We start from the raw sequence: 27153 nt of genomic DNA on the forward strand, positions 1-27153 counted from the left end.
TATCCCTGCCCACCTCCCCAGAAAAGCATCAAGTTTTCAGCTGGATCACTGACCCAATCCAACTCACTCCAGCAGAGCATCACTAAACTGAGACATAAGCAAACCCGCGTGTGAACTCTCTAAAAGCTCACATTAAGCCATCACAGGACCACATTCAGATTCTGCTTTGGAAACCTGACTTTAGTATTTCTTAAAAAGTATTCTCTCCTGAGAAAAGGGATTTAAAAAGCATATTAGGATACATATAATTCAAAAGAATTATTATGAATTAGTTTTTCTGAAAGAAGAGTTTCAGCAAGAGATTTGTAAAAATACCTATATGAATGCTTACACCTGAAACCTCAAAAACCAGCTCAGATGGACCCCTTTTGAGAAGTAGTTTCTACCTGCATTGTATGATAATTAAATACCATCCAGACTGATCAAAACATTTAACAAAGAAAAAAAAGCAACTAGTTCTCACTAGCTCCTGAGCCTCTTTTGGAAAGGCAGAGAGGCGATCTGGAAAGCAGCTGCAGCTTTGCATCCACAAGCACAGAGCATGCAGCCCTCCAGATGAGTTTACTGACCCTCTATGTGCCCCACCATCTATTGGGGAGCCAGGGAAACTAGCACCTACTGGAGTGCAGGATATACTGCAGTGTTTGAAATGCAGAGCCTTTGTTTTCTGCCTTCCATACTGAGGCCTTCCCAAAGCAAAACCCGCCATTGCCGGGAAACCAGGAAACAATGAGTCTTGCACACAAAATGCTCATAACACAGCTGACATTGTACTCCTAATATGCGACAAACACTTAGTGATTGGACAAAGTGGTGCAAGAACAAATCCTATTAACAAATAATAGGATTTGCTAGTGGATCACCCAAATGCCACTTTGGAAATGACTCCCTGGGCTGCTCCAGCCAGAAACTGCAGCCAGGGAAGGGAGCCTTGTGGCACAACATGGTGAGCCAGTGAGCCACACGCACAGCTACCGGCCAGCCACGGGACCTCACCGCGTGAAAACAATGCTGGCGCACCAGTTTTGACAGCAATTGAAAATGCTGCAGCATGTCTCAAACAAAAGAAGTAATCTCATATCTTGGGTATTTGTGAATCATTTACACCTTGGATCCATAAGCAATTGTATTTTGTACATCAAAACACACAAAAAACTGTTACAATCCTATTTTCTTTTAGCTCATTACAAGATTTTTGTCAGCAACTTGCACGCTCCAACTTCAAATGATCCCACAAAGGACACCTCACTGAAATGTGATCCCCTCCTAGTATTGGTATATAACTGCCCACCCCTACCAGCAAAGGGTTTAAAAAAAAAAATAATTAAAATAATATATATATGTTTGGGCAGGTGGGTATTTGAGGGAGCCTGACACTGTAACATTGTCCAGTGGTTGCTATTAGATGCCACAAGTATGAGATGATAACACAAGAGGTGTCTCTTTTTCTATTAGAGTTTGAAAAAAGGAGGAGACAAATTCCCAGTGCTGAAAACCAGGCAGAGCACTTACCAGACCTGGCAGGTCACAAAATACTTGTAAGATAATAGTTACTTAAAGCTTTTAAAGGCAAGTATTTGTTACACTTTGTATTTCTGTTTAGGGGTTCTATATGCCTTCTCATCTCCTTGGGATCATTAGAATTGTCTTGCTTATTTATTTGTTTTTAAACACACCACAGTGCATGCTATTTGGGATAAAATCAGCTTCTTCTGCACACCACGACCACCATCACATTACAGAGGAACTGGACCCTGCTCTGAATTGGTTTAGTACCTCCTATTAGAATATAAAACTAGAAACTAATAACCAAAATTGGGAACCCACATGAGTTATAATCATGTCATTAGAGAAGATTTTTACACAATCGTAGACCATTAATTTTATTTTTTAAATGGGAATAAACATGGTTCCTAAGATTGGTCATCAAGTAGTTCTTATTTAGGAGTATAACTAAAGAGTCAAAAGGAAAAACATTCTGCCTTTACAATAAACTCTGACCAAGCAATGTGAGGGTGTGGCTTGAACAAAGCAGCAACGTGGATAGTGCTGAAAGCACAGGTTAACCTAGCCCAACCACCAAAACCCACCCAGCAGAACTTAGATGCAAACACGCTGCCTTGTTGGAGATCCCCTCTTCCGTAGGTCTTTAGAGCTTGTCCCATTGCTCCAGGTACCGCAGTAAACTGAGCATCCTGGTATGCATGGAGAATTATGAGACAGCTCGGTGGAAAAAGCACAAAAGCTGTTTAGTATGGTATCTAGTACATTGGTCTGTCAACTCAAATGGAAGCGAGAGCCAGTCTCTCACCCAGCTGTGTTAGAGATTAGCTGTGTCTAATATTGCTGCACTTGAACTGTGGAGTGCTGTAGGCTTGGCAAGAGGAGGAAGAAAGGAGGAGATGGAACAGAGCAGGGAAACACCTAGGTAGGAATTGCTGCAGGAGTCATTTTGAAGACCCATACAGCCTGTTTGCCCAGGCAAATACAAGCATTTATAGCCCACCATGTGCACGCAGCCAGTGTGCTGCCAAGACCCTCACACTTCCCCGTTGCATACACTCCAAAACATTGAGCATGCACATCAGTTAAGTATCTGCACAGTGCTTGAACTGCGGCAAGGCTCTGCAAGTATTGAGAGCACTTGATAATTACCAACTTTACACAGAATTATAGATCAAACTGCCTTCCCTTGAGAACAAATTAGATATGACATCTATATCCAGGATACAGGAGGAAATATCACAGCCCAAGACCGTAGCTCACTTAGTGTGGGACTGGAAATGTCAGGCCAGTAGATATAATGCCTCAGAAGGATACTCGGAGCAGCTCCTGCGAGTGGGCACCTCCTTTCAGCTCCTGGGCTGACAGTCACTTTCTTGACATACATGTCAGTCATTGTCCTCTAGAGAAATGTTACTGACACTGCCTGGCTCTCAAAGAGTGTGATTGCTGCCTCCACGCCTACGGCCAGGAACACAAAGAAAAGCAAAAGTCTTCGAGTACCCAGAACTACAGCGTAATCACAAATTTTACTTTAGAAGAGGAAACAGTGACAAATTTACTCCACTGCAAGATCAGCTTATACCTACAGAGATATCTTTTCAGCTTCAGAGAGAAGCACTTGCAAAACCAAAGAGGGATGGAAGAAGGAGGGCTGGGGAATGCTGTTACCCCAAGGTCACAGCAGCATGCATAAACTATTCTTTTCCAGGCCTAAAGCAGGTGAATATTGTTGACTGACACATACAGGCCAACTAAAGAGAGAGACAATCTCTGAGGAATTCCCATGAAGCCTACAGAACCTCCCCTGGTCCAAGCACCACCTTTGCTTTGCTCTTTCCCCATCACTGCGGCCCCCCTCCTTGCCAACTGAGAGCTGGAAACTCTTGCCCTCTTCAAGAGCCTCTCCAGCTGGCAAGAACCAACATCGGAGCCACAGCCAGTGCTATAAGGGAGCAGAGATCACGAGTAAACAGTGAGAAACTGCAAAGCTGCATGAAGCTGTGCTCCAGCACTGCGAACTCCAGCACAATGAAAGAGCCTCAGGGCAGGGCGGGTAGGAAGCCAAGGTGTAACCAGCAAGGATGTGTTTATGCAGTCTCCTGATGCAGTTCCAGCTACATCTCAAAGCAGCTTCAGAAACAGAAGTCAGTTCCCTGGCTTTCAGTTGGGCATGGTTTTCCTGTAGCAGATGCAAGCAGTTCAGGAACAAAAACAGCTATTGAAGAACGCAGAACAGCTAAAACCCTCGTTGGTCAACAACAGAGCCCTGTGCTTCAGTTAACGAATGGCTCTGTGATCAAATGTCAGAAGACAAACATTATACACATACCTACTCAGCGACTGAATATTCCCCTTTAGATGTCTGTTGTAATGCTTATCCAGAGCATCTGGAGTGTCAAAGCACTGGCTCAGCCTATCATGAATCCCCATGCTGTTAGAATATTTAGTACTAATCCCTGGTCCTTCACTGCTAAGTAAGGGAAGAAAAATAAACAAACAAGCAAACCAAGCACAGGCCAGGACCACTTGATATAAATAGAAACAAGAAGACAAAACGATTAGCTTAGAGATGTTATCAAAAACTTTATTAAAAAAAAAGAAAGAAACAAAAAGGTCTTTCAGACTTGTTTAGCTTTGTGTACAAAGCAGCATCACGACTACTCCTGCACAAAGTGAAGACTGATTGTATTTCACACACTTTGTAATACTGCAGGCAGGATGAAAAACCAAGTGTGTAATGTCACACAGCTATCAAATACACAGAAAGGAAAACAATGGAGGGGCAGGGCAGAAAGCAGAAGACCCCACAGCAATCCAGCAGAAGTAGGTGCCTTCCCTTACTTCCTCACCATACGTGCACATTTCCATGACACTATACAACGACGACAAAATTTTACATTTTAACCCACCAAATTTGAACATTCAAAACAAATGCAGCTGTTCATGCAGGCCACAAAAATAAATAAATAAAAGCTCTTCTAAGGAGGCAGATTTATAACTGAATCTGTCTGCAGAGCCATGCAGACTGAAAAAACTAGGTCAAATCTTTTGCTAGTCAACCTCACTGCTATTCGTCCCCAGCCCTCCTCCACTTTAGCCTTCAGTAGTCATTGAAGAAATCAATTAATGAGAATGCAACAGACCTGTCATGCAGGTCTCAAATTACTTCAGCCTTGTATGTATCAGGGGGGTCATCTATGCAACTACAGATGAAAGGGGGAAAAAAAAAAAATCATTGTAGTCTTTCCAGTTCACAAATCCTAATCCTAGAGCATATGTACTCAATGCTACTAGGGTCCATTAGCAGCCAAACAACAAAGCATGTTAAAAAATAAAAGGGGAGGGAGGGGGGCAAGAGGCAGACAAAGATAGGCTAGAAAGAGGCAAAAAAAGAGGAACTGCTGTGCTTTCGCTTTTGCTGTGCTTGCAGCAAAAACACTATAGCATCCGCTGCTTTTAATGACATCTTGCTAGTGTATTTTCTACAGCTCCGTGAGTGAACAGTTTTAGAAACCTCATAAATATCTCCATTTTGACACTAGATTTCCAAAGAATAACTGTAATACTTGGGTTTTATATCTATTAGTCACCCAATGTATGTTTTAAATAATTATCTTTTAGGAAAAAAGGACTCACGTACTGCAAATCATATATTCACTGTCACAAAGGCATTAAGTGTTTTTTTTAATCTTCATAAAATGTAGCGACCAAGTCAGTCCAATTTCAGTTTACTCGTTTTTATTCATTTCTCTCCTTCTGTTGCACAGACAGAAGGCACTCTGTTTCATCATTTAAAAAAAAAACAACAAACCAACAAAACCAAAACCCAAAAAAACGCATTTCTGTATCAGCCGAATACTAAAACAAATCACTCTCAAACTCCATTTCCACCACACGCAATATGTTGCCTGACAAGATACTGCAAGAAGGCAAAGAAATCAACTTCCTGACTTACTGCAGTGATGGCCAACCTAACTGGTTTGACAAGCCGCATACAGCAACCTTCATATGGTTGACTGCCGCAGGATGTTATGCTGACAGGTGAAGGCTGGGGGAATGCTGGTGTGCCCCATGGGCTGGGTGGGGGAACCAGTCCCAATTTTTAATGGCAAGCACCTCCTCTAACGATGTGGTGACAGCAGCCTCAGACACTGCTCGCGTTGCTGCCTCCCCTGTGAGGAGGACTGGGATACCCTGCTTACAAGCAGCTGAGGGACTTCAGTGGTGGGAAAGCGAGTGCTGGGGGCAGGGGGGAGCATGCTACTGTTAAGCAGAACTGTCTTATTCATTTGCTTTGATGGAAGATAAAAGCCATTGTGGAATGTGACACTTGCAGATCTGGCTGGCAAAATATGCAACCATTTTAGCCCAAATTAATGGAAATTGTAATAATTTCTCTTTCTGCACAGGTGCTCAGCGGTTTCTATTATGCTACTAAAGCCTTTTTCTCTCACCAGTAAACCCAGGACTATCACAGACCACCCAGAAAAGCCATTTGGAGCACAGTATACAGCTGAGCAGCTGACTACACAGAATGCATCCTAAATCCAGGAATGTGCAGGGGGACCCTTTGTCTTTGATGTTTCTTTACCTTTATGCTTCCTGCCTTTGGCTAAATTCCTTTGAAGCCAAGGCTATGCTACACATAACTCATATAAATCAGCCCCATCTGGCCTTTGTTTCTGAGCTGGATCTTATCTATAGCAGTCACTGTTGAACTTTCATGGTCTTGGATGATTTTTCACCCTTAACTCACCAAGCCATAAACAATTATTGCCTCAGTACCTTAGATAAACAGCTATGGAAATCTGGAGGAAAAGGTTTGGGTGGGGGGGGGGTTTCTTCTTGGTTGATTAGTTGGTTTTTGTTTGTTTCATTTGGTTTTTTGACAGTTACACATTAAGACAGGGGAGGCATCTTGGACCTGAACCCAGGAGGACACTTGGAATCTGGACCAAATGAGATGCAAAACACAATCTAACAAGCTCTGCTTAACATTAATTAATTAATGCTTAATTGGGGGTTGGAACTAGATGATCTTTAAGGTCCTTTCCAATGCAAACCATTCTACGATTCTATGATTCTGTCTACTTCATCGGAAGGTAAGTAAAGAAATGGCAGTGCTGGGATTCTTGAGGTGGGTATGAGGAGCTGGACAAAGCAGGGCAGGGAAAACAAGCATTTGCGAGAAAATTGCCAAGCTAAAAACATTCTGGAACCACTACACCGTCAGGTAGCAGCATCCAGCATACTTTGACTCACTCCAAGCAAAGCCAATACTCAGTTTTGAAGTCTGGACCTTAATGCTCAATCCTTCTCCTCGAGCACTGCTCATGCATGATGGTCTAATACAGATCTCTTGCTTCTATAAAAATTCAAAGCTTCATTTTATATTAATCCTTTTAACATAGGTCAGATAGAATGCCTGTATTTACCTAAACATACCTCCTTTACTCATCTTTAATTTTTAAAATATTGCCCCAGAATGAGAAACAGTCTGAGATTTAAAAGGGTTTTTTTTTCCCCGTCCTGTTCAATAGATAAGTTGTACAATAATTTGATCAGCTTCATTTGCAGAAGTTTGATTTCTTGTTCCACAATTCAATGTGTCATGGTTTAACCCCAGCAAGCAACTAAGCACCATGCAGCTGCTCGCTCACTTCCCCCCACCCAGTGGGATGGGGGAGAGAGTTGGAAGGAAAAAAGTAAAACTTGTAGGTTGAGATAAGAACAGTTTAATATCACAAAGGAAGAAACTAATAATGATAATATAACAATAATAACAAGAGGATTGGCATATACAAAACAAGCGATGCACAAAGCAATTGCTCACCATTTGCCGACCAATGCCCAGTTAGCTCCTGAGCAGTGATCTCCACCCAGGCCAACTCCCCCCAGTTTACATACTGGGCATGATGTCGCATGGTATGGAATACCCCTTTGGCCAGTTTGGCTCAGCTGTCCTGGCTGTGTCCCCTCCCAACTTCTTGTGCCCCTCCAGCCTTCTTGCTGGCTGGGCATGAGAAGTTGAAAAATCCTTGAATTGGTATAAACACTACTTAGCAACAACTGAAAACATCAAGTGTTATCAACATACTTCTGGTACTGAATCCAAGACATAACACTATACCAGCTAATAGAAAGAAAATTAACTCTATCCCAGCCAAAACCGGGACAATCAGAAACTGGCATTGGTCTTTAAAGACGTCTAGAACAGCAGCATTGTCAGCTAGGTTTGCCTTCTATATGAAACAATGTTTATTATTAAACTACCTGCTGAAATTATAGTGTACTCAAAAATCAAGCCGGAAATTATTTTTTCCTTAATTTATTTAAAAAGCTACCCAAACCAATGTTTTATGCAATTCAACAGCAGCTCTCAAGAACCGTCAAACTGTATCGAGTAAAGAAAGCAAAATTTTTCAGTTGTTTAAATTCCTTCTGTTAGATCATTAAAGCATCTTATGACTGATATTCTAATTAGAAACTTAACAGAAGATCTCCTTTATGAAATAGGTGTTTCTCAATAAGGAAATAAAAGTTTGTGGATTTCTTTCCTAAGCCTCAGTTATCGGGAAAACATACTACCAGTCTTCCAGAGAACAGCTCTTGTCCTTTATTGGGTTCTTGCCATAACGAACATCTGCTAAGTCTATAAATTAATTGCTGAAAACATCTTGTGCTTCTAGATGATCCAGGGAATCATAGCTGTTCTGGGTTACTAGAGAACATTACCATTTTTCTCTTTCAACAGGCACACATCCACACACACGTCCCCCCTTACAATATAGCCTGAAGCAAGAACAATTATTTGGCATTATTTTTAATGTCATAAAATAAAACTTTAGTGCTATTCAAGTCATCAGAGCAGCACACTAAGTTTCACTAGATGATTTAAGCAGTACTTTTTGTACCGTGATAGCCTAAGGATATGAAGGGTGCCTCATCTAGCTGACTGAAAATGCTCTCTATCTTGAAATCAAGAATTCTTCTATCAATCTTCTTGGTGGGTCAACAGCAGAGTTTGGCAGGCAGTTGCAATGGGCTCTTTCCAGTTCAAAGAAAAGGCTAGAGTCCACTTTAGAAAATTCTTTGCATGTAACAGTATTTCTCTTATTTCCCCACAAAAAGGCTCATCAGACTAAAATTTCACCTACTTGCTCCATCTTCAAGATCTCCCATTCTTCCTGGCTATATTGACATACTATGGCACATCACCTCATCTCATGGCCAGCTGCGATTCTTCTATCCTTGGAGCTCTCAGTTCAGCAATGAGAAATTGGCTTGGTTTAATACTACTTGTAACTTCTACAGATGGAAATCACCTACCTAATGAAAAGTTTATACAAATCTCCTGTATTTCCTTTTGGTGTTCCTGGTCTCACTGACCATCCAGGGCTCAGATGAATGATAAGGATCCAATCTCTCACCAAGACCTGCCAGAAGTAACAGTACCCATATTTTCCAAGTAACCTGGAAGTTTATTATTGACTTAATGTGGAAAGAGTAGCAAGGATGCTGTCTCTCCCAAACAGCAGATTTCTGGATGCCAACAGCAGAGATAAGCAGATACCAGTCTGTAATCATTTTGGGTCACATTAGCCAGCTGGCATCTCTTTTCCTTCTTATTTGTAATCTGTGTTCATTAAAGATGCTGCACGAAGGTGGGGGTGGTGCCTGGGCATGCAACACCCTTCCATGTAGGAGGGGATTGCAATGATACAAACACTATGGCTTTCTATTGCCTACTTAAAAAACAACAACAACAAAAAAAAAGGTAAAATTTTAATTCTTCTTAAGAATTTTCAGATCTGTCCCATGCACAACTTGAGGGAGACAAATTACACATACAACAAGTCTTCTCCTTTCCTCGGGTAGAAGCATTCTCATATACCTTTGAATTTAAAAGTGTATCTGAAGGGAACAGTTGCAAATGCACATTGTTTCTGGTGAGAACAAACAAATGGGCATGCCTGGTTACACTGCATTCCTCCCAGGTGCACACACACATCATGGTCATGTTTTCCCCCCTCACACCATATTGTTAGTCTCACACCCTTCTACCATGCTCCAGAAAACACCTGTGTGCTCCTTCCAATTCTATCATTCTATCCATTCCCACCTCTGGACCTCAACCTCTCCATTAACAATTTTTATGTAGCAAGTACAGGAGGAGTTTGTGGAGTAATTGGTTCCCTAAACTTTAAGTTCCAAGTAAGCAACAGAATTGTCAAGATACTAAAGAGCAGCAGATTGTCACACCACAAGCTATGTGGTTGCTGCATTGTATCTCCAGTAATGTATTTGCATTACTCACACATATGAGGGGGTTGACTTGTCGTGATCTGTCATTTGAGATGCAAATATTTATTGATGGCACAGAAGTATTCCTACTTTGGGGTTTTTTACTCATTATTTTAACACCGTTAGTTAAGAGGCTTTGGAGCACCAAAAAATCACTCAGCCTGTTCTGTAGCAGGACCAAAAGAACTTACATTTTATCACTATTTCTTTTATACCATAAATAATCCAACTGCAGGATCAAGATCTAAACCTAAAACTATGAGCTGAGAGCTGAAGTACACTGCAGTAGCGCATCATAAATAAAGCCTGAGTAAACCAAGTCCTTAATTAAAATTACAATTATAGGGCAATAACTTTGTAAATACTAACTTTTTATATCCTGTCCTAAATAGCATTCAGGTGTCGAAAAGCAGTATTAAAATATAGATTTTTATGCATTCCAAAATTTATTTCTTTTTAGCCAAATAAAGAGGACACATCCCTTTGGCATAGAGCGCTGCCACGCACAGCAGCCCTCCTCTACTGACAGACCGTCATGCCAAGTGCTATACTGCGCTTCCATAGAAAAGCATCAGCATTTCCTTCTGCCAGTTTTCCAGCTTCACACAGCCTTATTACACACAGACAGCTACACAGCCATCATATTATTACTCAGACCTTTCTCAACTGTTCATACGCATTAAGTCCCCTTTACAGACCTGCATCTCATAACACCCTTTTGGAACAGGCAAATATTATATCATCATCATCACTATTATTATTATATTTTCAATACAATTTTAGAGGTAAGGAATGAGGAAGGAAGAAAACCCAACCCTGTGTATGATTTCTGGACACACTGTAAATGGATGGCAAAACAAGGCGATACCTTTAAAAATAAGATAGTCTGACAGTTTAGACTTTCCTACCATGAAGAGTATTTCTTTTTTTTCTTTTAAGTAATATGCTGGAAAATTTCCCAGCAAGACAATATTTAAGAAGCTATGGAGAAGTAAAAAGAGCAAACTCTCCAGTGGCTGCTAGAGCTTGCAGCTGCAATGCCTTTTTTCAAGATTTGGGTTCTCCAAAACAGATTTCTGATAAGGACTTGCACAAGTTCTGCATGTTTTGTAGTTAATTTCATCTTGTTTCAGGTCTCTCCTTGTCAAAACAGAAATGAGACTGATCAATGGCATTTCTTTGGAAGCAGATGCTTTGTACAGTTGATGGCAATTGTCATTCACTGGGACCTTATACTTAGTCTTATTTAAGAGATGGAGAGAAAAATATCCTAGAAAACTCAAGCGTGAAGATGAAATTTTCCATCTTCCTTCTTCCCCTCTATCCTCACATATCCCAGCCACATTCTGAAGTTATTCCAGACCAGAAGTAACTGTACCTATAAGACTGTAAACTGTCCAAGGGGAAGGGGGTTTAGGAGTTCAGCAGAATGGCTCACCTTGCAGTAAGTTCTGAAAACTTTTTGCTATTCTTGATAGTTCTCATTAAACAACGTGAAAACATTTTAGAAGCAAGAAGCAGTTACTGTTCTTACACTCATATTATAAAAAAGGATCCCAGGCCCCAAGACTACATAACAGATCACTCAAAATAATCAGCAGAGAACATGAGCATGCTAATTTTCAGTCCTCTGCTTTACTGTTAACACTCAAAGTTAGACCTCCTGAGGCCAGGAACCTTGCTCTTTCAATGTGAACAGCAAGACCAGACCAGGATACTTCCAATCACTGTCCCACAGGCTTGTGGAGGCTCTGGAGGATGCAGAGCCCACTCCTGTGATTAAGCTTTCTGGCTGGTAACTGCTCTTCTGTGAGCAAAGCTCAGGGGGGACATTTGCCAAGCCTTCACTTAAAGAGAGTTTGGTTAAAGGGGAACTGTAAGAAAATACAGGGTGGATCCAGTGTGCTCCATTTTCCTATTCATTATGCAAGTGTACTCATTCAGAGGCCTTTTTATGTCATTCAATATAAATAAATACCTGCAGCACTACCAGGCAAGGCAAAAAGAGCACCCTGTTGTGAAGCAGAGTGGAAGACTTGTTAAGATAGTCTTGGAGGTCATTATTATAACCTATTTAAAATCCACGTGTACACACACACACCCAGTTTTACTCTCTAAATCACAAAATCACCACATCTGGAACAAACAATCACGATTAAGGATGACACTTCGTTTTCTGTTTGTGTGTAATCAACAGAGCTCTTAATAGATGCTTACATTGTAACTCTGGCAGTGACTATAGCTTACATAGAACACCTGGGTTGGCATTAAGCTGCTTACCACGCAGACTGACAGCAACACAGTTGCAGCACAGTACCTGTTAGGGCAACACCAGGATACTCCTTCCAGGCCACCCTACACTTCTTGACAGGAGCTACAACCACTGCACAGATGTATCAGACCTTCTTCTCCACCACGAAGTAGCTTTGTGCAAGAGCAGAACCAGGGCAGGACACAAGAAAGCTGTCTACAAGGTGCTTACTAGTAGCCTGTCACCAAGTTGCAGACCTGATGCCTTAAGTCAGTACTAGAGATGCTCTTGTTCAGAAGGGACTGAGGGAAGGAGTAGCAAGGCTATCAAGTGATCCCCTTGACTGACCAATCACCTTACACCATGCAGAAGCAGAGGCCCACATCCTACTCTGTCAAAAAAGGATAACTCTTTCTAGTTAACATCAAATGTTAACTAACCTTCTACGTTCAAGATTTTCAGACAGAACAATACTCTATGGGTACATACATACTACTAGTCCCGAAAAAAATGGGGGAGGGGGAAAATGTGGCACTTAATCAAGGAAAGAAAAATGGAATTTAAAAGAAAATAATAATTTTTTTTATATATATATATATATCTTCTTGATTTCTACCTAGGTATACAGATTGAATGGCTTCTGCTTCTTAATTACTAAAACAGTAATCAGATGGCTACATATGACCATTCATAATGACATACAATTTCTGGTCTTTCATACAAGTTTTATGCTGATATAACACCAGAACTCAGCAGAAGCTATTTTCTAATTTATATTGGCAGAAGATCAGATTCAGGACTTTTGTGAGTAAATAAATCATATTCAAGAGTAATATAGATCCTCAACTGGTATAAATCAGTTTGACCACCCTCAAACAAACTGTGATTTATACCACCAGCAGACCTTACTATATGCAAATAATCAAATAAGACTGTGTGACAAAGCTGTCTTTATGCATGTAATACAGTTTCACAAAATCAATGCACTCTTTACATTAAAATTCATGTAGGAAAGCAAATGCTCATATTACAAGAGAGACAGCTCATCTGATGTATGGACTCCACAATGTTTCATAGGAAACTGTAGGAAGTCATTGGTTAGGGAGCATGAAAAACCCTGACCACTGTAATCTTATTTTTTCCATGTATGTCTTAAGATTTACTGGTCCATGTGCAGCAGGCAGGCCTAAAGCTTTGGAAGAGATTCACAGGATCCCCAGATGAAGTTAATACAAGTCTGAAAGAGAAGAGCAGATGCAAGTGGTAACACCTGGATTCCAACGACCATTTTTATATATGAATATGAACTAATCTAGCATTTTATCTGGAATCTCTACATGGAACTATATCAATGAGAAGAAAAGTTAAGATGCTGGAAACTACTGCCTTGGATTTTCATTCCAACAAGCCTTCCCCAAGACAGCAGGCCACCAACATGAACAAACAAAAATAAAATCAAACAACAATCCATAATAACACCTTCCTATTCTGGTCAAGAACTAAAGTCAGCCACAGTTATTCAAGGGAAGCAAAGGTCCTTTGGAGATTGCACACAAAGCACTGGATATGGAGGACTGAAATCAAGGTTACCTTCTCCTTGCTCTGTGAATCACTTTATGGATCACATCGCTGGCAACATCCTTGCTTTGATAGCTACCTCCTTCTCTGTATATGGTTTCTCATCATGTTGTGCTCCAGTCTAAGAGCTGAGAGAGGATGGCAGATTATATAGCAGATAACATCATTTTCTTAGTCAATGCACTTGGTTTATTTCCAAACCATTTTTCAGGGAATATTTCCTTGTATGGATACAGGACTTTGTAGAAAGAAAATGTGAAAGAAGTTATGATTTTTCCTAATAAACACTTCGAGGGTTTTGCAATTAAGATGACCAACGTACTCTTTTTCCACCAAACTGAGAAAGATCCTTGATAAAATTAGGATCATCTTGAAACCCTTCCCCAACCCAAACCCATCTTCCTACATACCAATGCACTCAGCAGGCCTTCCTCTATGGCTGCTTTTACAATTAAATGCCATTTTAAAAGCTAAGTTAGGAGTCTGTAATACTCTTACCACTGCTCTTCAATAAAGGTGCAATGGAAGAGCAACTCACCTGAATGACAGAGTCGCTACACACTCAAACAGCACTGAAGAGGGGCAAAAGACTTTGCTTCCTCTCTATTTCAGTTGCTGCCTCTTCCATACACAAGAGCTGGGCAGCGATGGACAAACCTCAAGACAGAAACTTCAGATTTCCCTTTGCCACCAGCAGCTCTGCAAAACATCATGCATGAATAGACAGCTTTTGTTCAAAGGGGGGAAAAATAATCAACAAAATGGGAAATAAAAAGAAAAAAATAAGATGGGAGCAGATGCAGGACAAGAAAACATTTATGGGGCACATAGAAGAAGAGATGAAGATCAGAAAAATGCATAGCAAGAAATACTGGAATAAACCTTAATTTTAATCTAAATGAGACATGTAAGGGAAATTTATTTTGAGATGGGGGCACAGCTATAAGAGGTGAAATGAGAGAGTTAAGTATCATAAATCATATGCTTTGCCCCCCCAAAATGTATTCTTTTTGAATCATTAATAGGGAGCTTCCATAGCAGATGTGAAACAATCAGAATCTAAATTCTACCTGTATATTCATACAGCCCTGGTGCTTCAAAGATGTGATGGCTGTCATGTTTCGAGTTATAAATGAAAGCATGGTAATAAAATAAAAACAAACAAAAAAACCCTGTACCACCACTAAATCCACCCTCCAGAATAGGGAAAATGATTTAACTACAATGCACTTAGAAGTAAGTGTAAAAGCAAATCCTTCAAGGTAACTTTGCAGTTTTCTATTCTTTAAGGCACCTTACTTGAGGAAGAGATTTGTTGTTAGTATTTAAAGCTCTAAGCCACTCTGGTGTTATGCCTAAAGTATTCCAATCAGGAAACAAGGCAAAACACAAGTAATGCTATGGTGATGGATACAAAGTGCTACTTTCTCTTCAAACCTTGAAGTCAGCTCTCAATGGAAGAGTGAGCAAGATGAAGTAGTGTTCTTCCATTTCTCCTAGTGCACTTTTCATCCTGACAACTGAAGGTAAATGCCAGGCTAGAGGTTTGAGCTCGTGCCATAATTCTAGCAAACCATCAGCCTATTTTCAAGAAAATCGACCTGTTCAGAGATATTTTTTTTTCTTAAATAAAATAAAATACAAAACAAAAAACATAACAAAACCTTCTGCGCACCATGCATACAGATACAAACTGAGTAACTCTTAAGAACTGGTCAAGAATGTATGCTTCTGGAGGCTGATAATGCTATAGAGATCTCATTTTTATCTCTACATCGTTGTCTTGTAACCAGACCCATTTATCAGTGCTGGCTGAAAGTCAGGACATCTGTTCCTGACGAAATTTTGACATTTCTAATTTCCATTTCATTCCAAACTGGAAGAAACGCAAATATTTTTCACATTTCCTATAAATGCTCTAGAAAATAACAATTCCAGGTTAGGACACACACGAGTTCCTCTAATTAGGATCAAGAGTTCCTCCAATTAGGATACAGGGTGCATTTCTTCTCTCAAATATCAAACTTTTCATTATCACACCAACAACTGACATTTTGAAATATCTCATTTTCTAGACCAGTCTATATTTTATAGCTGCTGTTAAAGATTTTATTTTTATTTAATAATTTGATGTGATGCCACTGTGATATACAAATTACTCTGTCACACACATGTACATATATATTTACAACTATACATATATTACCTATATAAACAATTAGTGAATGTAAAACTAAAGACTGACTTCTCTTGGTTTTTTTCTAAGACTGATTTGCTCTTATTATCTTGAACACAAAGGGAATAAAAGCTTTTCCAGTAAGACATGTGATCACTGTTCCCCATCTTCTAAGCACCTCTTTCTGTGAATTTTTTTCAAAAACAAAATTATCTTGAAGATATTGCAGTGTGGAGAAGAATCAACTTAAGGGGAACAAAACTAAAATTATCCTCAAAATTGCCTGGTATAATCAAATTTAATGCTGTAGGAGACTCAAAGTATTGATCCTAGAAGGGAACAGAATGTGTTTATACCACAGCAACTCAGACTTCATTTTGGGTACCCACAAGGTAATTCCTGTCTTAGGTAGAGGAGGTCCACATCTATTTCTTGATTTACGTCCCGTCTGCTCACATGCCAGACTACAATAAAATCAAAAGACCCATTCTACAGCAAATGGAAAATCCAGATGTCTATTCAATCAAGTGTTATGTGCCCTGCACTAATTAAGTTTCTCCTGCAGGCTTACAGAGAACATCAACCTAATCCTCACCTATTCAGGTTTCCAATACAGTTTATGAACTTCATACAGACATAGGATCCCAGGAGCCCCTTGGAGCCCTGCACTGGGAAAGCATGCCATTTAGTGAGGTTTATGATTTCACAGAATCACTGAGGTTGGAAAAGACCTCTGGAAATCACCGAGTCCAGCCCCCTACTCACAGCACAGTCAACTAGAGCAGGACCATGCCCAGCTGGTTTTTGAGTATCTCCACAACGTCTCTGAGTAACCTGTCCTAGTGTTTCACCACCATCCCAGGAAAAAGTTTAAACATGTTTAAACAGAATTTCCTGCATATCACTTACTTGTTGCCTCTTGTCCTTTCACTGGACACCACTAACAAGAGTCTGGCTCTGCCTTCTTTACTCTCCCTATCAGGTATTTGTACACACTGGTAAGATCCCCCTAAGCCTTCTCTTCTCCAGACTGAACAGTCCTAGCTCTCTCAGCTTCTCCTCATATGTCAGATGCTCCAAATCCTTTAATCATCTTAGTGGCCCTTCACTGCCCTCACTCCAGTATGTTCATGTCTTGTAGAGGGGAGACCAAAACTGGACTCATCACTCCAGACATGGCCTCACCAGTGCCAAGTACAGGGAATAATCCTTTCCCTCAACCTGCTGGCAACACTATCCCCAATACTGTTGGTGCATTTCTGGCTCGTGTTCAACCTGTTGTCCACCAGCACTCTCAGGACTCCATTTGCAGTTGAATTTGTCACAATCACGTCTGTGCAATCACTGCAAAGTTAATTTAGTGCAACAGGTGTCGTAATCCTGGGGAGCGTTTGGCGCTGGAACTGTTTATATTTTCAGGCTACTCTCTTATCATATGAGTTCTCTCCCTTCTCTCATACTAGGTGTGTGGGAAAAGTTGACAGATAAGTATCAACCACCCAATTACCACCCAATTATTGCTTCAATACATACAAAACACGCTCCTGCTTGTGGTCTAACCACTTGCTTTTCTTTTTCTCAACGGCTTCTTTCCAACATGATGCTGGTAAGAGGAATAAGTACTCCTAACTGGACCCGATCATCTTGTCCAGCAGCATGCTTTGGACAACCGCAAGTAGTAAACAGCAGGACATTCAAGAAAATCTGATGGACAGCTGCGGAAAAGCTTGTCAACAGGCATGTTCCCACTCATGATCCACTCATTACCCAAAACTTTGTTTTCAACAGAAGCAACTGGTCTCACCAGTTGCAAGGGGGATTCTGGTCTTGATGACTCACTGGTCTCATCTGCTACAGCAGTGCCCAAGAAAGCCACAGCCCTGACAGTCAGCTGGTGAGAGGCTGGAGCCCTCCAAGCTCCCCAACTGAGCAGGTCTCATCCTGGTTGAGAAGTGTGTCAGAGGAGCTCACCATCACCTGAGTTCAGCCACCACCCCCAAAATTTCTCAGCTCACTTTTCATTTCACATAGATGTAATTTTGTCTGCTTTATCACACTGTAATGCCCGCAGGTTTAGACTAACGTTCCATGTTTATGCTGCCCACCTACAAAGTTTCAGCAGTTGCCATGTCAAGGCTAACTTCTGTACTTCTTAAGGAACATATCTTGTTCAGACTGGCCCCTTCACGACGGCACACCAGACAGTTTGTCTCCAGCTATGTGGACCACTGCATTTCTCAGCAACAGATACATCACGCAGTCACAACAGACACAGGCAAAAGCAAGCACAAGGGATATTACAGTGTACCACTCTGATCTTTTCAAATTACTCACTTTTGTGATCACCAACTGCTTTTGAGTAAGCAGGGTCTCTTTACTTTGCACTGTACAACATACACTTATTTCCAAATAAGCAATTCCCTACCACCACATGAAAGCATCTCTCACTAGCCTAGGCAGTTATGCTCGTTCATACCATTTGTCCAGGTAGACAGTATTGGTGCAAAAGCAGCTTTCATAGTTTAAAGTTCTGTATAACTACAGGATGCCAAACATCACAGCAAAGTAGAAGCTGAGAGTGGCCTCTGCTTCCACTCTCTTCTCAGTAAGGATGAGAGTCCCAGAGACATAGTAAATGACAGTCCCAGTGAAAGTTCAGGTATCTATACAACGTCATATAGAACTGAATTCAGTCAGCAACAGAGGCGAAAAGGGAGTGAAGAGATCCCAATTCCAAAGTGAGGATTTCAGCATCATTTCTATCAAGCCCTCTTCTCCTTCTGCTTACAGAACTAAAAAACATTAAGTTTATCTCGGATGATGGCATGTGATGACACCACTTGTAATAAATAAAAGAGCCACATTTTCCTCTGGGTCACCCCATTACTGTTAAAAATAGAGCAACTAGCCTGTTACAAAGGATAGACAAATACTACTGCATGCACAAATACTCATACAGCCTCAGGAATCAAAGATTTTATGCCAATGAACACCCTCTGGACTCTAACCTCTGTTTTTTTGCACCAGTGTTAACTATGTCAGCTAGATTTATTTTTTTTTTTATATAGTACTATAGATATTCCCCTCCATCCCTACAGGAGAAACCAAGACAGGGAAGATACTATTAAAAGGAGGCTTTTACCGCACTCATACCGAGAAAAAATGCAAGTGATTTAGATATATTGCTTTAACCATCCTAGTGTGACCTGCAAGTACAAAGAAGGTTTTTCATTGTTTCAGACCAAACTTTAAAGGGCATCATTTATAATATTAAAATGAGGTTTAGGTTAGTGAACCTGAAAGATACTTCATTAATACCAGGTAGCCTGGAGAACTTTAGCGTTCTATTCCTCCCCGTGCAAAAGGTAACTTGGATTAATAGCCGATATACAACTATATATATATCTCTTACATATTATAAAATACACAACATGGCTAACTGGACGTTATGCTTCTTTACAGCTCTTAGACATTCTTAGTAACTGTACAGACAATTACCTTGAGAGTTAAAATTCGATTATGCTACATCAGTAACAGTTACATGAGGCTTCACAATTGCGCAGCAGTATGAAAGCTTACCAACAGCAAAATTTGTGACTATGAGAGGTATTAACTACATAGGAGAAAAATCATTATAGTTTACCCTCTGCTTTTGGTACAGAAGTTACAGCTTTGTGTTACAGGCATTATGAAAACCATCTCTAAGATTATAACTGGCTATGCTAAATACACCAGCTCTCCCACCTACACCACAATTTGACTACTTCAGAATAACCAGAAAGGTATCATCCTTGTGAGAAATTGATAGAAGCCAGATGGTGTAGAGTTAGTCTTCTGTAAGGACCATGTGCTAAAAAGACTTCCTCACAGAGAATGAAAGTTCTCAGCCCATCTGATTGTCAGAAACCTTGCTCGCTTTAAAGCAAGACATCAGTGATTCCTCCTCTTTCAAGTGATCAGAGATCCACACGTTTCTCTCCCTTTCCCTTGACCTGGATGCCCATCCCTCCTGCACCCCCAAAACCCGTAAGTGCTCAATGAGTGAAGGGAGTCGCTGGTGTGGGAGACCACAGAGCAATCAAGGTGTTAGATAAACACCTCCAAGGAACTGTTGATACACATCATATGCATCTGACTGTCCATAAGATGCCAACTACAGTCTTAAGCATATTACTGAATATTATATAAGGTTACATCACTTATGAAATCTACATACTTTTATGCTGTAATTTTACCTTTCTTTTCAAAACTCCAAGACCACTTTGAGACAGGCACAGAAACCCCAAATGCTAATTAACTGTCAAACTACTGTAGGCATGGAATATTTAACAACTGGGGAAAAAAGGAAACAAAACAACAAAACACAAATATGGTCAAGTAAGCACTGTTCAGCTTAGGCATCCCCTTCCTCTCTACCTTGTTGACAGATAACAGAGATAGAGTCAAGGGAACAGATTTCCCCAAATGTTAACTTACTAAATACTTTGTATGGACTAATTAGACACTGGTCTGCAGATGTGTAGAAAGAGGCAGCATACGAGAAGCTCTTCCTTTTCTGAGAACAAATTCTTAGCAAATGCCTGTTAATCAGAGGCAGAAGTAGGAGCAACCAAAGGAGCCAAAGGCAATTTGGATCCAACTGCGCAGTTACAGGAATACAGGCAGGAACCAAATAGGAGTTTCTAACAGTAACTGGAACCTGCACTCAGACAAAACCCCACTAATGGCAGCTCTGCCCCAGTAATAAGCTCCCAGTACCCACTAGTGACCTGTCACTGAAACCTTTCCCTCAGCTGAGCTGTGGTTTGGCTGTCATACTTCCGTCACCTGGATATTTTTGAAATCAGTTTTAATGGCATTCTCTACTGGAACTCAACACATATTTCCCATTTAACTCCCAATTTTAAGATTGGCACTAACGTGCATCTATAAATGGTCCTTTATGAAGGACATTTAAATAGTATGTATTTTATCCACTCTACCTTCTTTTAAAGGAATGCTCTCAGCTTACATCTGAACACACAACTACATTACAAAACAGAGATGCATACCAGCCAACACAGACACCGTCAAGGTGGGTGAGTGTACACCACATTGGTCAGGGCTAGTGAGACAGAGCTCCATCCGTGCCAAGACAGACAATGGCTCTCCAGGTAAAAACCATCATTTTGTTGTCAGATATTGAATTGTGTTAGTGGCTGAAGCTCAAACACTGCAACCCTAGAAAACAAAAACTGGTTACATAAAGGAAAATATAAATGACAGAAAATTAATAACTAATGAAAAGAAACACAGAGAAATGGATACTACAATCAGCAAGAGAGAAATTTATTTTAAAGCTATTTACTGCTAATGCTCTTTTGTTACTATTTTAAAAAGAAATTGGCTTAAAGTTTAAAAAAAACCAGCTTTTTGGTTATTTTCTTTATATCGCCTGTGTCTTTTCATAGGAAGTTACCAATTTCAGTGTCCTATTCCATTTCAACTGAATTAAGCATTTATTAAATAGTAATCGAGCAAAAAAAGACCTTAGAGGCCATCTTATGAAAAAAAGAAATTATAAAAAAATATAGAGGAAAAAAACGGAGAAAGTTATTGCCAGTGAACACATGCATCTACTTACACACAAATGACTTATACCTGAACAATCAGATTTTGCTTAACACACAGGGAACTAAGCAAGAAATCTACAAATATCACAGCCTACAAACGGGTTTTGACAGAAATAACAATCATTACCCCACCCAACATCCCCAGATGAGGTTTTGGGCTGCTGGAAATGCACCAAGTTTGTACAGCCTCTTCCAACTACTGTCTAGCCTCCTTATTGTTGTAAGGAAGCACCGATACTAGATATCTTAGGGATTACGAAAATCAAATTTGTATGTATACACCACATAGCAGAAACACTTGCAAGACTTTAATGTATTGTGACCTGAATGAATTTTTACAGTTAGCAAAATATATACATATATATATATATATATATATATACGTGCACACACACAGTCACTGTATTATGTCACCCTGATCCACTAGGAATTCCCTGATCCACTGTGTCATACTAAATGAGAGTCAGCTGAGGTTACCTTTGAGGCTGAATTATCATTATAAAAGCAAAATGTCATACAAAAGCCGTGAATTTCCACACGCTCAATGTCTAGAGTATCTTGATCTGACTGATAGTAAATGATGAGGCCGGCTCAGTTTAAATCGGCACAGCTGGAAGGCTGTTCCTATACATAATCAAGCAATCCCTGACCATATGAGCCATTCCATCAACTGAGGAATATCAGCTTCACCTCTGAGAACTGCGGCCACCCCCCACCCCGTCAAGGCCAGAGAACAATAAAGGCATTTTAAGCCTGCTTTGCAGATTTATGGAGCGATCTCATTAGATCTGAGCCCAAACTGCTGCTTACAACGTGAGGGAAATAAAGCATACTGCAACTACAATGCAAAGATGAGATATGAGAAACTTCAGTAGATGAGCCAAGTGTATAGAAAGCAGTAATATCAGATTACTTGACTCAGAAAATTGTTGGACGATATCAGAAATCTGTATAGTTAGCACTTCTTTTGGAGGATTCAGCCAACTTGTCCCTTGAGAGAAGTCCCTAAAGCAGAGGTGTATCACCCTCTTGTTTTGTGTCCAACAAACACACTGATTGCTGAGTAAACATTGTTTTCATATAACCACAGGCCCCTCACAGAGGACGTGCTTGGGAGGATAGGAAAGGATGCTGCTTCTGAGCAGCAAGGTCTAGCACAGAGGGCGAAGAGCTATGTGATCCCATAAAAGAAAAAAATGTATTTGCCCAGAATAAGAGATGTTTCTTTTATCTTTTTAGGCCAATCAATCAGAACTACAACACCCTGCCATTAGCAAGAGCATTTTCAATTCAGCTTTAACCTGTCTTGCCCACACTAGAACTGGAAAGGATCCGGGGAGAAAGACACTGGTATTATTGAGAACTTATGTTATCTCCTTATAGCTGAAGGTGTTGTATAGTACAGGAGGAGATCCTTAATTGCTTACATGCCTTTAAAAAAATAGTAAGACACAAAAAATGGATGGATACTATAAAGAAGTATGTCCCCACATTACCACTGCATTGCTAAACTCCTGCCATCTTCCAAATTACTAGGTAACACTATCTTTGCACTTAGTTATTATAGTTTTCTAAAACGTACTTTGTGTTTAAAGAAAGAGATTAATGAGAAGGAACGGAAAAGAGAAAAGGCTGTTAAGGTATTTTAGCACCTCATCCATAACTATGATGGCCTCAGCAGATAGATCCACTAAATCTCATGGTTATGAGATTATACCTCAGAGCAAAGCTTATTTCAAGAGCACTCATCATCAGATCCAACTGCTGAAGCGATTCAGCGTACAATTAATGTTCTAATCTACTTTTTTCCTTTCATTCAAGAGTGCTGGTCAGGGATGGCAGGACAAGGAAATCAACAAAAATTATTTTATTTGGAAGGAAAAAAAAAAAATTCAGAAGCATCTAGATTCTCTTCTTGACTTGGTTAATTGATTTGTCAAACCAGTAACAAAAAAAATCCCAGTAGGATTAACTGTTAATAATAGGTGAATATGTATAGAACAAAATTCCCAAGTTCTGTCTTTTCAATTGCACCTGCAAATACGTACGTACAAATATATATGTATATACAATATAAATATATATATATAAATGAAGTCAACTTTAAACCCTTAGCATGACAAGTTTTATCCCCCAGACATATCAAGAACTTTGTAAGCAAAGACACGTGAAGTCCAAATCACAGCTCCCCCTGAACCACATTTCTTACTATTGTGAAGATCCATGAAGTTAGTCACCCTTCATAGCAAGAGAAGTAAACCCATACTGCTTCAGCAGCCTAGCAGTCAGCTGCTGTGAAGGAGTCTGAAAATAATGGATATAAAATACTTAATCAGGTTCTTAACACCTTGTGGCTGCTTACCTACCAGTATAAACAATTACAAGGGCACCTGTATTATGTATCTTACAAAACAAAATAGAGAATAAACTGGTGTTACAAATATTGCACTACAACTACGGGTTTAACCTGGTTGTTTGGTTTTTTTTAATGTATTACAGCACCTATTTTTATTTTTTCTTCAGTTGCTACCATCTGCAAAAGCTTGTTCCAGGATGTAGCACGTACAACATCAGTTGTCCACAACTTGAGTTTTGAAAGGAAAAAATGTAGCTGTTTTAATACACAGAAGAATGAAAAATTATCAGTTTAACAGATATTCCTCTCTTTTCCCTTCTAGATCTTGAATAGCTTTCTCAATTGAAATAATTGCAAGCCTTCAATTAATGATGTGCGTGAGACATTTCTGTGGCTCCCAAACAAAGCACAGAGGTCTGACAAAATAAATTACTAATGAACAATAATAAAGTCAAAGACAATCCCATGATTTGATCTGTGGAAGTGGGTCCAGTCACTTTTGCTCAGCCTACTTTAATATAATGCCCTACATGAAAAATCACAATTGTACCATGCCATGTGGATTAACCCCACACAAAACAGCCTGATCCTACTCTCACAGTGGAGTTTTGCAATTGATTTGAAATTAAAAAGGAAAAAATACATACTTAAGTAATTGTTAATAAAACCTCTTTGGAGGTCTCTCACCTACTATCAGGCTAGCAGAACACACTTCCAGATCTAAATTTCAAAAGTAGCCCAATGAATATAAGAGAATTAAGAAAACGTACTGATTTTCTCATCTGTATAAATAACACTTAAAAATATAATGTACTGCAAGATTAAAAATTACTTTAATTGAATTAAGAAAAATAACCAGAGGAAGTGGATACAGACTACTAAATAATCAGAGTAGCTTCTATAATGCTAACAACAGCCACATCAGAACTAGCAGAAACATAATTGTAAGTTTAGGCTGAAATTGTCTGACTAACTGTTCCTCCATCTAAACACAGCCCTGCTGCGATACATATTGCAGTTCAGATGGCAAGGGATGCAACATCACATACCCACTTTCAGCGCTTGAAAGTACACATTGTACAGACTGCAAATGAGAAAAAAAAACCACTAATGATTTAACATTATCTAAATAATACTGTGCAGTCAAATTGTAACTATATTGCAGTATTTAACTTAGGATAAGTGTTTAAATTAACTTTTGATAACCTCAGATTTTCAGGCAGACCACAAGTTTTGCTGTCTTTTTCAGTAAATCTGTAAAGCAACACAGAAGTTAACAACAGTCCACGACAGCTCATTTTTCAAAACAAATATGGTCCTCTCAACTGAGTCATGAAAACAGCCAAGTTTTTCACAAACCAACATCCCAGGTGCCATATTCTAACCAGGGTGAGGGAATGCTTAGGAGATGTGGAGTGCTAACCTGACAGATCGGCTGTTTCAGCATTTTTAAAGCATCTTTATAGCCATTCTCTGGCATGTGGTAACTACTGGTCTTCCTTTATCTTCCTCGACTACCCTAATAGCATCGCCTAGGAAGACAGCACTGAAAACACGTAGGTGTTGGCATAGGGAACCATTCTTTTGTTCTCTGCAGATGGAGGGAACACCACCTTTGTCAGGCAGCACAGAAGCGTGCGCAAGCGAGCAACCCACTTCGCTTCAGCTGCATCCCCATGACGGGCGGCCTCTGTTAAATACCCGTCAGGAAACACTCACAGACAATAAATAAATAGTCATCGCTGACCAATCACTAGTTTGACGTCTTGTGTTTGAATATACATATGTACGTATCTGTATGTTTGTGAAACGTGAATTCAGCAATCTCAAAGAACGGCGAGTTTGGTTGGGCAATGAACAGCATCTGGAGCGCTTCTTCCCTGAGATCCTACCTCCTGGCAGCACCTGGGGAGGGTTTCCGACACGAGGCACGGACCGGTCGCGCCGCCACCCCACACGCCGGCCAAGCAAAACTCTGCGCAGCCACCCGACAGCGCCTTCCCCTCAGGCCGGTGCTCACCACCAACCTCCCATGCCGACCCGACGCCCGGCCGTAACGGCCGCCGCCTCCTCAGCCGCGCAGCGCCAGCGCCTCGCGCCGCCGGCGGCAGCCAGGCCGAGTCCTGCCCCGCGGCCCCGCAGAGGGAGGGCAGCGCGGGCTTCGCCCCGGTTTACTCTCTGGAGACCGGCCCTGCGGCGGGGGCACGGGCGAACTCTCCAGCCCGGACAGTTTCTCGCCCCGGCCCGCCCCCACAGCGCTTCTTGCGGGGCTTCCCTGAGGGGGGCGGCCACGACCCCGCCGCAACCCGCGGGTCGCGGCCGGCGGGCGGGCAGGCCGCGGCCCGCACAGGTGCCGGAGGGCCCTTCTCCCCCGCGCCACCGGCGCCGGGGCAGGGCGCCGCGGCCGCCGCAGGTGGAAGGAGGGCTGCGCCCATTGCCGGGGAGACCTCGCCTCCTAGCGCCCGCGCCGGGCCGCGCTGCGGGCAGCGCGAGAGGAGCGCCGGCTGCCGCCCGAAGCCCCTCCACCTTCCTGCATCGGGCCCGCTACGTGACCGACCGAGGGGCGAGGGAAAACGTAAGAGCCCGGCAAGGCCGCGAGAGAAGCGCCGGCGGAGGAGGCCGCCGGGCAGCCAAGGTTTCCCGGCTGCCCCTCAGCGAGCGGGGGCCGCAAGCCGCGCGGCCCGCCCAGCCCCGCCGAGCTCGGGGCGGCGCGGGCGGCTCGGCGTTACCTTTCGAAGAGCAGCCGGATCATGAAGATGCAGAAGGCCAGGGGGAAGGCGAGGTAGAGGTCCTCCGCCTGCGGGAAGGCGGCTTCCTCTGTGCTCTGCAGGTCCGCCCAGGTGACGTTGTGCGGCAGCCAAAACCGCTCGTTCCAGAACCAGGCGAGGATCCCTGCCATCTTTGCTTTGTCTGCCGCGGCGCCCCCCGTTCCGCTCAGCTCCGCTCCGCCCGCCGGCCGGCCTTCCCTCGCCGCGGCGAGGCGTGTGCGAGCGGCTGCCGGAGCAGAGGAGGATGGAGGCGTGTGTCAGCCCCGCAGCCGCGGATGATGCTGCCGAGCGGCGCGGCGCTCTGTGCCGGCTCCCCGCCCCGGCCGCCCGGCGGGGGCAGCGGCCGCCCCGCCTGTTACACGGCCGCGGCGGCCCCCATTGGCTCCCGCCCGCGCCCCGCCGCCCGGCTGCCCCCGGGCCCGCCGTGCAGGTCCTCGGGCGGCCAGCGGGCTGGCCCCGCCGGGCGGCCAGGAGCGGCCGTACCCCGCCCCTCTTCACCTTCAGAAAAGCCCCACCAAACCCTGGACCAGAAACTACGCGGCCCGAGCGAGCGGGGACCCCGTCCTGGGGCCACTCACCGACCGCGGCCGAGGCTGCCGGCA

At 42.0% G+C, this 27153-nt stretch overlaps 1 protein-coding gene across 2 annotated transcripts in view; it reads right to left on the minus strand.

The window, feature by feature from the left end:
- The window catches only part of CERS6 (ceramide synthase 6), a 133018-nt gene extending 106128 nt beyond the window's left edge, over positions 1–26890 (minus strand). The window contains exon 1 of one of the 2 annotated variants that reach the window (XM_030018763.1): positions 26513–26890. In XM_030018763.1, the coding sequence (XP_029874623.1) occupies positions 26513–26682 (170 nt within the window). In that variant the 5' untranslated portion in view covers positions 26683–26890. The remainder of the gene's footprint in view (positions 1–26512) is intronic. The other variant, XM_030018762.1, reaches the window with a different exon arrangement.
- Positions 26891–27153: the final 263 nt, after the last annotated feature.

This window comes from Aquila chrysaetos, chromosome 6 (genome assembly GCF_900496995.4).
Source record: "Aquila chrysaetos chrysaetos chromosome 6, bAquChr1.4, whole genome shotgun sequence".
NCBI classification, from domain to species: Eukaryota; Metazoa; Chordata; class Aves; order Accipitriformes; family Accipitridae; genus Aquila; species Aquila chrysaetos.